Source organism: Lipophrys pholis (assembly GCF_963383615.2).
Source record: "Lipophrys pholis genome assembly, chromosome: 15".
NCBI classification, from domain to species: Eukaryota; Metazoa; Chordata; class Actinopteri; order Blenniiformes; family Blenniidae; genus Lipophrys; species Lipophrys pholis.
In genome coordinates this window covers 10,943,801-10,954,564 of record NC_137642.1, presented here as the reverse complement: position 1 = coordinate 10,954,564, position 10,764 = coordinate 10,943,801, and the positions used below count along the sequence as shown (strand labels likewise).

The following is a 10,764-nucleotide window of genomic DNA, read 5'->3' as shown; positions in this document are numbered from 1 at the left end:
GGAAAACTGTGCAGCTATAATCATTATATGTAAACAACACCGAGGAGACAGGAGCCTTGTTGTGGGCTCTATGAAAAGTGTTGTAGTTTTGTTTGTTTTGTTTGTTTTCTTTTTGTACTTTTTATGTTTAAAACAAAGTCATAGGGAAAAACATTGTACCCGTTTTTCTAATCCTTTTAAAAATGTGTTCTTCCAAAACTGTGGCGTACGCCGTGACCTTTGACCCCAGGACTTCCCTCTGTGTGTGTGCGTGCGTGTGCGTGACAGCTGAATTACTGGAACTCATCAGAATCAGAGCAGTGAGAAGATGAGACGCAACGTCCTCAACGTGTTGACATCGTGAAATGTTTTGTGTGCGTGCGTATGCGTGCGTATGCGTGCGTGTGCGTGTGCGTGACAGACTGTGCGGAGAGCTCATTTGAGGTAGCCGGAAGGGAGAGGAAACAGTCGGCTGTCTCAGTAGTTTCTCCTCCACCCGGTCAGTTGTTTTTTTGTTTGTTTGTTTGTTTGTTTGTTTTCTGTATTTATTGCAACGTTTCACTCTTCCTCATCACATTCAGATCACAAGTGCACGTGTGCCAACGGCTCCTGTTGTGTTTGTTCAGTCTAAATGTGCTTGATCAAGTCATTTTCTGTCCTCCTTATATTTATGTCATTTTCATTTTTTCTTTGCATTATTTTTATTTTTTTTAATTGTTGTATTTGTTTTGTGTAATCGTTGTTCCACACACACACACACACACACACACACACAAAAAGAATCTGATCACCACGATATGCTTTTTGTAACTGATTGGGTCTGGATGTTATCCTGGCAGGATTAACACAACTTTACAACTCATCACTGTATTTTATAACACAAAAACATCCGTGTGCCTGTACCGACAATCCTTTTGTCGTTTTGTTCTCGTCGATCCTTTTGTGTTAAAGAAAAAGAAGAAGAAAAAAAAAAAATCCTGCATGATCCAACAGTGTCCAGAGCTGTTGTATATACTCTTTTGTGAATATGTTGTGACTGTACAGTACTGTACCTAACTTACTGGCAACAACATGGTACTGTGTGTCTGTCCAGGACTACACTCACACACACACACACTCACACACACACACAGACACGCACACAATCCCCGATTACCTGTCCTATATTGTAAGGAGTCCATCCAAATGCACTCTCACCGGCTTTGTATTGAGTACCTGTGAATTGTGAACAGTTTCTCCGTGATCCTGTCACAATGCAAACAAATTACTCTAATTACTCTGTCAGCAAGCTGTAAGTGAGTTATTTTTAATTTTATTTTTTTATAGATCTATAAAAATTGGTCAGCTTTAAACAAGCTGTTTTTTTTCTATCAAAAAAAGAGAAAGATTGTCAAATGCAGCTTCGAGGTCCAAATTTCTCCAAAATGTATTTGTTTCTAATATTATTGGACCAAGTGACCTCATGCTCTTTATTTAATGTGAGAATGTGCAGAAAAAGAAAAAAGAAGAAGAAAAAAAAAAAAGTCCTCTAGATTGTTTCGGAGGCCCACTAATGAGCTTTTTTTGATAACCAGACTTTGGTGAAAATGTGTTGACAGGATTTGTGTATTTTCATCATGTTTCCACTCTTTTAAGTTATTATTTTTTTTTTTTGTCCAGAGTTTTTAATACAGGTGATAATTTGGTTTACACAGTTTTATGCAGTACAGAAAGTAAACTGAAAATGTGCTATGTGTTGTTGGATAAAAGTCCCTCCCCCCGCCCGTTTGAGTTTTTGTAATCACTTTAAAGAACCAAATCTGACTTTACTGATCTTTAAATCTGATCAAATCAGCCGTGTCTGACACGGCGGAAGAATCTGATGTCGTTTGTGTTTGTTTGTTTGTTTGTTTGTTTGTTTGTTTGTATCTTTGTTGAAGACAATGCACTGCCGCATTGGGATGTTTTATTTCCCTACACAGTGTGTAATTATAACTAACCTTTCACGAAAAAGAGAAAAAGAAAAAAGAAAAAAAAAAAGTCACCTCCAGTAATTTTGTGGACACAATTTCTACTGTCTGATTGCAGACGCGGGGAGATTGCGTTGAGGATTTCAAAGAGAAAACGGTTAATAATGTAAAATGAAACTTGGGGAGGGGGGGGTCACCCTCTCCTGTGAGCATTCTGAGGGGCAGGTCGTAGCTGCGGATCGGGGTGGGGTTTTGGGGACGCAAGGGATATTTGTACATATTGTAAATGACAAATAGAGACACGTTAACAGAAATGTATTCATTTTCTCCAGTGGGAGTGTGCATAGTGTATTTAGAATTTGTAAAGCTTGCATCCTCCTGTCGAGACATTGGATTTGAAAAATGAGTCTGTGTTTGATTGCGTCTGTGCAGACCTCTCTAACCATGCCTGTTCATTTATGTAAGATACTTTATGTACCTCATCATGTGGGGTTCGAGAAAAGAAAAAAAATCTTTCTTTTTTTTTGTTTTGTTTTTTTTGTTTTTTTTGTTCCTTTGTGTAATATTAAACTTCTGTGTATTACCTGTGTACTTTATAAAGGTGCTACAAAATTATTGAAACCTTTTGAGGTATAATTGGGACTCGGAGACATTGAGCTTTGAGGTTCGTTTCCAAATTCACAGTTTGTAAAAAAAAAAAAAAAACTTTTCTCAAATTTATCATTTTTATGCGATTTGGCAAACAAAACAAATTTAAAAAATGCTATAAAAGTACAATCTGAAGTGATTGGCACAAGTGGCAGTTGTCTATTCGGTTTTTTTGTACATTCAATGTACAATCATTTCATATTCTAAACTGGTCAGAAGAACATTGTGATTTTTAGTCTTGCAAATCTGTATGTAGTTAGATGACGTGACATCCTAATATTTATCTAATAAATATGTATTCAGATGAAACACAACTAATGGCCTCTGCGTCTCTGTGAGTCATGAGATTCTCCAGGTTGTGTCAGTCAAAAACCAACAAACATTTACCTCACTTAACTGCAGGCTGATCTTTTGGAGCTTGGATTTGAATAAACATGGGCTGGTTGTAACTTTACAGTGTAAAGCAGGTTGTCTTCCAGTCCCAAGGTTCATGGTTTATTTCATTCTACTTCATTAGTTTTGACAAAAATCATATATATTTTAAAAATTAGAATGTATTAATGATCACAAAAATAAAATGTAGGATTTATCATTTCAACGTGCATCACAATGTTTATGTAAGGGTTGCCTTAGATAACAAAACATTAATATCGACTGGCACCACAAGAGTCCTACTTTTTATTGCATAAAGATCCCAACGTCTGTTAATTATAACATTTTATAGCGGGTGGAGGACATTACACCTGAGCTTAAATCTCTTCTGTGTGTCAAATGCCTGACTTCAAAATCTTACTTCTTGTCAATAATCTCAGATTTACTTGTAGAATATGGATCCAGACCCCGGGGTCCCCAGGAAGAGGTTTGCTAAGCATTTCAGAGCTGGAAGCAAACAGGGTGAAGTAGCTTCTAGTTTCAATGCTCCTCTGGAACAAACTTCATGAACAACTGAGGGCAATTCTTATAAATCAGGCCTTGGAACATCATTTGCTCAGGCTTTCCAATAAACAATATATATGTTTCATATTTTGTTACCTTTAACTTTAAAAACAAAACTTACTCTATTTATTGTAATTTTCTATGCCTTTAATCTACTTCATAATCTTAATTGCTTCGATTAAGATCCCGAATGTTTCCTTGATTTAATGTAGTGCCTTGAGGGTCACGTGGCGTCGCTGTTCGTCTCTCGCACGGCAGCTCCTTTCCGGTGACGTCACATGTAAACACTGGGCGCTCTGATGGTCTGCAGGCAGGCCGAGCTGCGATGTTTCAGCTCAAAAACCGGGCCAGATACAGCTCACTGGGCGTCGCCGCTGCTAAGCTGCTGTCCTCCGGTCCCGCCGTGAACCCCGTGGTGTTTCTGGACATCGAGGCTGACGGAGAGCCGCTGGGCAGGATCCTCATCCAGGTAGCTTAGCATTAGCGTTAGCATTAGCAGCAGCAGTGCTCTGTGTGCACGTGAGTGCAATCATGAAAGCATCAATGTGTTTCATTTGTGTTTCAGTTAAATGCAGACGTCGTGCCAAAGACTGCAGGTAATTTTGATGTCAGGTCGCAAGCATTCATGCCCGTCCCTGTTCCTGCTGTAACTTGATTGAAATCTTGAAATAAATTGAATTTACAGAGAACTTCCGAGCTCTGTGCACAGGGGAACATGGCTTTGGATTCAAGGGATCTGTGTTTCACAGAGTTATACCCGAGTTCATGTGTCAGGTGAGATTCACAGCAGCAATCTTTCACTAATTTGTCGTTATCAGCCTGTTTTTTTATATATATATATGGCAAAAGACTGACATACATAAATGAATTAAAGTGAATTGTGTTTCAACGTACAGCGCATTCATGCTTTGCAAATTAAATCACAAAAGCAAAAAAAAAAAAAAAGATTAAAACAAAAAAGTCAAGAACCCTTCATGTGATGAAGGAAAAACAACTTCGAAAAGCAAAAATCTATTTATTTAGTGCAATAGTTGATAGCATTACTACATGTTCACCAGGTATTGGCTGACATTGTGTTTTGTAGTCCCACTGCCCTCCTCCCTGATTAAAATACCTCATTTTTATATGTTTTGGTTTTATTAACTAGCTCGGAAGTGCTGAATATGCTCTTGTTTATAAAACCATGATACATTCTCTTCTCTGCCGCCCAGATAGTCTTCCATCCTGTGATTCTGTTGTTGTTGTTGCAGGGAGGTGATTTCACCAAACATAATGGCACGGGTGGAAAATCTATTTATGGGAAAACATTCGGAGATGAAAACTTCAAACTGAAACACACTGGACCAGGTATGATGACATTTTGTTGAATAAAACAAATGACGCTTCGCCCATGACACACGATGAAAAACGAGCTTTTGATCCTTTTTACTGAGACATTTTTATCTCTACCTGGACACCAGATCAGCTGAATGAAACTTGAAATATAATCTGCAGTTACAGTGTCAACAAAAAACTCCTTTCCCTGACTCACGTTTCTTATATTTCCAATACTGCTGCCTCTCCACTAGATGGCACTGCCTCATCTCCTGCAGGCCTGAAACCACTGCTTATATTGATTTTGCAATCTTCATGCGAGTGACCTACTTTTGAGGGAGTCAACAGGCAGCAATCAAAATAAATTCTTTTCTTTAATGAACTTTGTCTGCGCACAAATAAAGTGCTTCATCTTGTGTTGCACAACCACCGTGTGCACTACTTGCAGCTAAAGAGCGTCACACATTTGGCCTCCAATTGTGTTTATGCAACGCTCTCCTCAGACCTGTTAGTTGATCAGGGGTCAAAGGGCACGCAAATCAGATTGATGGCGTCACATTCAGTTGTGTTTCCTTTCTTTATGTTTCCAGGAACTCTCTCTATGGCCAATTCTGGGCCGAACACCAACGGGTCGCAGTTTTTTATCTGCACCGCAAAAACTGAATGGTAAATGCTTTTGTTTTTACAATTTCTTTAAATCGAACAATTTAAATGATTTAATTTTTCCCCGTTGCCTCTTGTGGCAGGCTGGATGGTAAACACGTGGTGTTCGGGCAGGTGAAGGACGGCATGGATGTGGTCACGCAGATGGAATCTTTCGGTTTACACGACGGAGGTGTGATCAAGAAAATAGTCATCACAGACAGCGGGGAGGTCAAATAACACCCGGGTGCACGCGGAAACCTCTCTCGGATGAGAGGTGCAGCGATTCAGGATTTACTCCGTCTTCCGTTTAATATTCGGGACATTTCGAAGGAGGAATTGTAATGGGTGATTCAGTTCTTTTCTTAAAAATCTGCACTTTTTACCGTTGATTTAAGTTTTAAGAAAGACAGATGTTTTGATATTTAACACTCAACATCAGGTGTGAAATGTTTATAATCTATTTGTGTGCTTATAACCCAGTAATAATGTAAAAAAAAACATTGTTGCTATGATTGTTCTAATCATCCACAGACGGCTTTAACCCTTGTCTGGTCTGCTTTGTGTACAAGAACTAAGTAAAAAAATATTGAGCAACCACTCTCCTTTACTGCCAAATAAATGGCCATTTTCTGATTTTACGAGCTCTCGGTTCCAGTACAGGACATTTACTCTCTTGTGCCACCAGCCCCGCTGGTTTGAAGGCTTCCCGGAAATGATCCAGCTGCTTTTTTTAGACCCAGACTCCAGCATGACTGACTTCCCGTCCATCAGAGCAGGATGTTGCATCCACCTACACTGGGGCTGAAGTTTAACAAAAAAAAAAAAAAAAAAAAAAAGTCACTTGGCAGATGATGGACTATTAGCGTCAGCAGAGGAGCTTGAAAACATCTTCAGCCTGCATGTAGGTCGCTGTTCCTTCTGTCTTCTTTATTTGAAACGCAGAGCTTCTTGAAGAAAGAAAAAAAGAGGCCAGGACATGTCTGAGGGCCAGAGACTGGGTGGTGCTGCTTATCGTGCTAATACTTTATGAAAGTAAATAATGAAGCGACGTGAAAAAGCAGCTCTTGCCCTTAAATGAAACCATATGCGCACTGACCTTCCACCGTTTGTTTGAAATCTCCGATTACATTGTTGCTATAGAGACTTTTCAGCCCTCGCTCTGTTTGAGCTGGAGATGTTGTAACAAACTTGATATAATTTAGGTCCCCACCCTCTGGTTTAGTTTTAGTTATTTGGAATGCATGTCCAATATTGTGTGTGGAAACTTGGCTCCGAGGACAATGGCACCGCGGCCAACGTTGAATACACATGCAGAACGATGACATCTTTACAACTAGTACAAGCTGGTTCTTCTGTAAATGTCTACATTTATCACGCAGCACCTTCTCCTGTCAGCTGGTGTCCTTTACTGTGTTTTGACTTTTTTTTTTTTTTTTTCTCTTGGCCTCTATGTTGAAATCAGGCCCTGGCAGCTTTATGTACGTGTTATCTTTCAGAACCTTCATGGAAAAGCGAAGAAAAAAAAAAAAAAAAACTACTTGAGGAGTTTCTCCTTTCTCCCATTTCTGTTACACAACCACCACGAATAATCCATTAAAAACCTCTTTGTAATCTATATGCTCAGTCTTTGCAAAAAAACCCTACCGGCCGGTGCTTGGAGACTCGTACTCTAATAATGAATATTACACAGAGGGATAACGTGTTGCTTTTGGCTGAAATCGAACACTTTGAAACAGGCGACCCAAACAAATTAAACGACACGAGCCCAGCCGTCCTAATCCAATATGACTTTATTCATCAAACTCTCAACAGCACTGAAGCACTAAAACGTTTTTTTTTCCCAACTAACAAATAAGGCACATTTTGGAATGCCGTTTCATGGACATGAAAAACAGGCCTGCGGTCGACCCTCGAGACCTGCGGCCGTCCTCGTTTCCCCAAAAAGCATTGTCTTACCCAACCTCACGCCTGCCTCCTGTCCAATTCAAATATTACATTATTGCAATACTGCATAACAAACATCTCAAGTGATACAGACGGTAAAGAATACAAACACGACTTTCCAACTCGACCACAAAAGTGTTAACACATCACATGCAGTAAATATGTCTTTTCTGCCGAGGCTACATTTGCAGTACATGAAATACTTGAGGCACGAAGTTGCTGCTAATGTTTAAAAAAAACAAAAAAACAATATGTACTGGAGCAAACTACTGTAAAGTATTTAAATAAGTATACATTGCACAAAAAGTTATACGTTTTTTTTCAACAACAAAAAACAACTCATGCACATGCAAACTCTAAATCAGTTCTTTGTCACGCACACTTTTACACTCCCTAAACTACTAATAAAACACATTTTTATAATAGTTTCTTATCTCTGCTTAAAGCAAACTACATCTCACAGTTTAATGTGCTTATACAGTGGTGAGTATCCGTCACTAATTAAGAAAAAAAAAAAAAAAAAAAGGATTTTTGCATGTTAACACAATATCTTCATACTATTGTTTACACATTGAATACACGCAGCTGTATGGATGTAAATGGCAGCTCATAATTAGTCACATAACATCAGAATAACAGGATTATTCAACACTGATATCATCATAAAACACAATACAATGGCTTATAACTGAGAAGGTATTAATTATGTACCAGCTTTCTTTTTTTTAATAATAATCTATGTAGACATCAATATTTCCTCCTTAGTGTAACTTTGTTTGCATATTCTATACAAAAAGTGTTGTAAAAAGTCTTTCCATAAATATTTCTGCAGGATAACCCTTCAGATTATTGTAAAACATAAAGAAAAACAACTCCCAGCTTTGATTATTTCTCAGCAATAGGCCCTTCTTCACACAAAAAGCTTCAATATTGCTTAACATTTCAAAAGAGCTACTATCATTGAAAATGATGGCCATCAAATATATACAGAAAACAATCTATCTTGGTTAGGGAAATAACTCTGGAGCTTTTGCAGATTGCTTTACAATTTTCAACATCTATTACGTGTTCCAAAATACACATCTCATTCATAGAAAATAACAATTTTTTTGAAATGAAAAGGTACTAGAAAAGTCAAGTATATGCAATTCAAGATGCTATGTCTGAAAGCAGAGATTTCTTTTTCTTTTTCTTTACTTTTTTTTTTTTTTTTTTTTTTAATGTATCAGCTGCTTCCATTGGCTCTTCATTCGCCATTTAAAATGGCCTCCTCGTTAAAAGTCTGAGGGCGGAATCAAACTCTTGACAGGATTTATCACTACCTACGTTTAATTTCTACTCTACCAGACCTCTTGAAAAAGGCGAGTTGATAAGGCATGGGAGTCTGTTTCTGTCACAACATAACGGAGCAAAGAAAAAGTCAACTCTCTGAAAATGGTTTGTTCCCAACAGTGTCGAGATTTCCCCCCCCCAAAAAAAGGGTTTTGTAAAAATCCAGATTATCTCTCTAACTTGGAATAGATGGGCAACTTCCTGATCAGTGTCTTAAAGGGGCACTCCACCAATTATTGACCTGCAGTAATGGCTGCTGGAGTTCCGGAGGAGCTTCGTCGGGTTTTGGGAAATAGACCCAAGTATTCAATAATAATCAAGATTATCTGAAGAAGCGGGGCTGCATCAGCTGTTTTGAGAAGCAAGCAGATGTACCTACATGCACAGACACTGAACAGAGTTTAATGTTTAGGTAATTTTGACTTGCATGAGTTGCTGCTTTCCGAACTAATGTGAGACGCTACAAAGCTGATAGCTCCACAATTCCTATTGGCATTGTTTCTAATGGTTAAACCGTGTTTTGCTGTAGCCACAGCTGCATGCTTCTCCAAACCGAGGACCCGCTGACCCCATCTACTGCATCTAATAGCGAAGCTGACTGCTGCAGCCCGACTACAAATGGTCCAAACGAATGCTTTAGATATGTCGTCTCATCACAGGAGACCTGAGTTGACGGGAAGTACATTTTTGGACATGTTTTGGACTGGAGGTGAGGACGTTATCGGTCTCTCCTACCGGGACTCCAGAGTGTGTGGCGCTGCGGTACGAAATCACCGGAGTGTTCTTTTTAACTCCACAGATGGAATTCAGTTCAGACTTTCCCAACACTGTAATGTACCATTATCATCCACTCCCACTAAAGTCAGTAACCATGTATATTTTCTGACAAAACCCACGGTTCCTCGGATAAACACAACGACAACCGATTAAAACAAAACAAAACAAAAAAACAAAGCGTGAGGTCCACAGTTTTGTAGGCGACTCGGTTCTGTTGTGAGGATCGACTTTTTAAAAACTAACATCTTTGTTGATATTCCATGACAACAGGCCACAGTAGGATTTGTTATTGCCAGCTGGAAATGCTGGTTCAGCCCGCGCCTCCAGCTCGGGCCGACTGCGTTGGAGCGAACACCCGCCCTGCCAGTTTCGACCGCTAATGGAGGCGCTTCATCATTGACTTCTGCCATTGTCACTTCTTGAACATACATCAGACTTCCTTTGCGTCACCACGTGCACGTGTACTGCGCCGCCTTCGGGACCTATCCCCCCACATGTCTTTGCAAAATTTCTCATGGCCTCCGCGTTACGATGCTTGAACTCTTTATAAGGCACATATATTATGTTACAGTATAAAATATAATGAACCGGCTTTTTTTTATAAGGATAGAAATACAGTACATATAAAAATACTTCATAATTCCTAGAACAAGGCTTCTCGAAAGGCAAGGTTTCTGGATGAATGCTTCAAATCGGCACAGTGGTTCATGTAAACATGATGGACACTTCTTTTTTTTTTTCCTTCTTCCGATATAGACATGAGAAATGGTCGTCGGCCCCATTATAAACAAATACGTGTGTAAACAATTCATTGTCACTTTCAATAAAACCATGAATCTTTAGAATCACATCACAAATCAGCCCTTCTGAAAAAAAAAAAAAAAAAAAATACCCAAATCATCTCCTTTCTCCAAAGCTTCACCTCCGTCTAAACACTCCTCGTACAGCAATTAGCCGTTGGACATCATTGTGAAGGGTGTAAGCCCTTGGAAAAGTTTCCATTTTGCTTCACTGGCTACTTCAAGGCTGCCAAAGGCATCCTTTGGCACTAAACGTTTGACTCGAATCTCTTCAACATCTCCCCCTCGGTGGCTAAACCTTAATCTAAGGCTTTTATGTGAGCAGGTTAACCTTCCAACAAAAAAAAGAAAGAAAAAAAAAAATCACATTTAATAACACCAATCAAACTGTGCAAAGATGTTCATTAAACACTGAGGAGAAAATACATGGACATGCAACC

At 39.1% G+C, this 10,764-nt stretch overlaps 1 protein-coding gene across 1 annotated transcript; it reads left to right on the top strand.

Moving 5' to 3' along the window:
- The first annotated feature begins 3,774 nt into the window (after window positions 1-3,774).
- ppifa (peptidylprolyl isomerase Fa) lies at window positions 3,775-7,086 on the top strand. Its single transcript, XM_080481048.1, has 6 exons — window positions 3,775-3,981; window positions 4,078-4,108; window positions 4,198-4,286; window positions 4,763-4,859; window positions 5,417-5,492; window positions 5,573-7,086. Exons 1-6 carry the CDS (start codon window positions 3,838-3,840, stop codon window positions 5,706-5,708), a joined length of 573 nt encoding a protein of 190 aa, XP_080337174.1. The 5' UTR covers window positions 3,775-3,837; the 3' UTR covers window positions 5,709-7,086.
- The last annotated feature ends 3,678 nt before the right edge of the window (window positions 7,087-10,764 follow it).

Bases quoted from the DNA above. Each gene is read 5' to 3' on its own strand.
- ppifa (XM_080481048.1), top strand. From the start codon at position 3,838: ATGTTTCAGCTCAAAAACCGGGCCAGATACAGCTCACTGGGCGTCGCC. The intron at 4,287-4,762 runs GTGAGATTCACA...TTGTTGTTGCAG, and splicing joins TACCCGAGTTCATGTGTCAG to GGAGGTGATTTCACCAAACA. The intron at 4,860-5,416 runs GTATGATGACAT...TTATGTTTCCAG, and splicing joins ACTGAAACACACTGGACCAG to GAACTCTCTCTATGGCCAAT.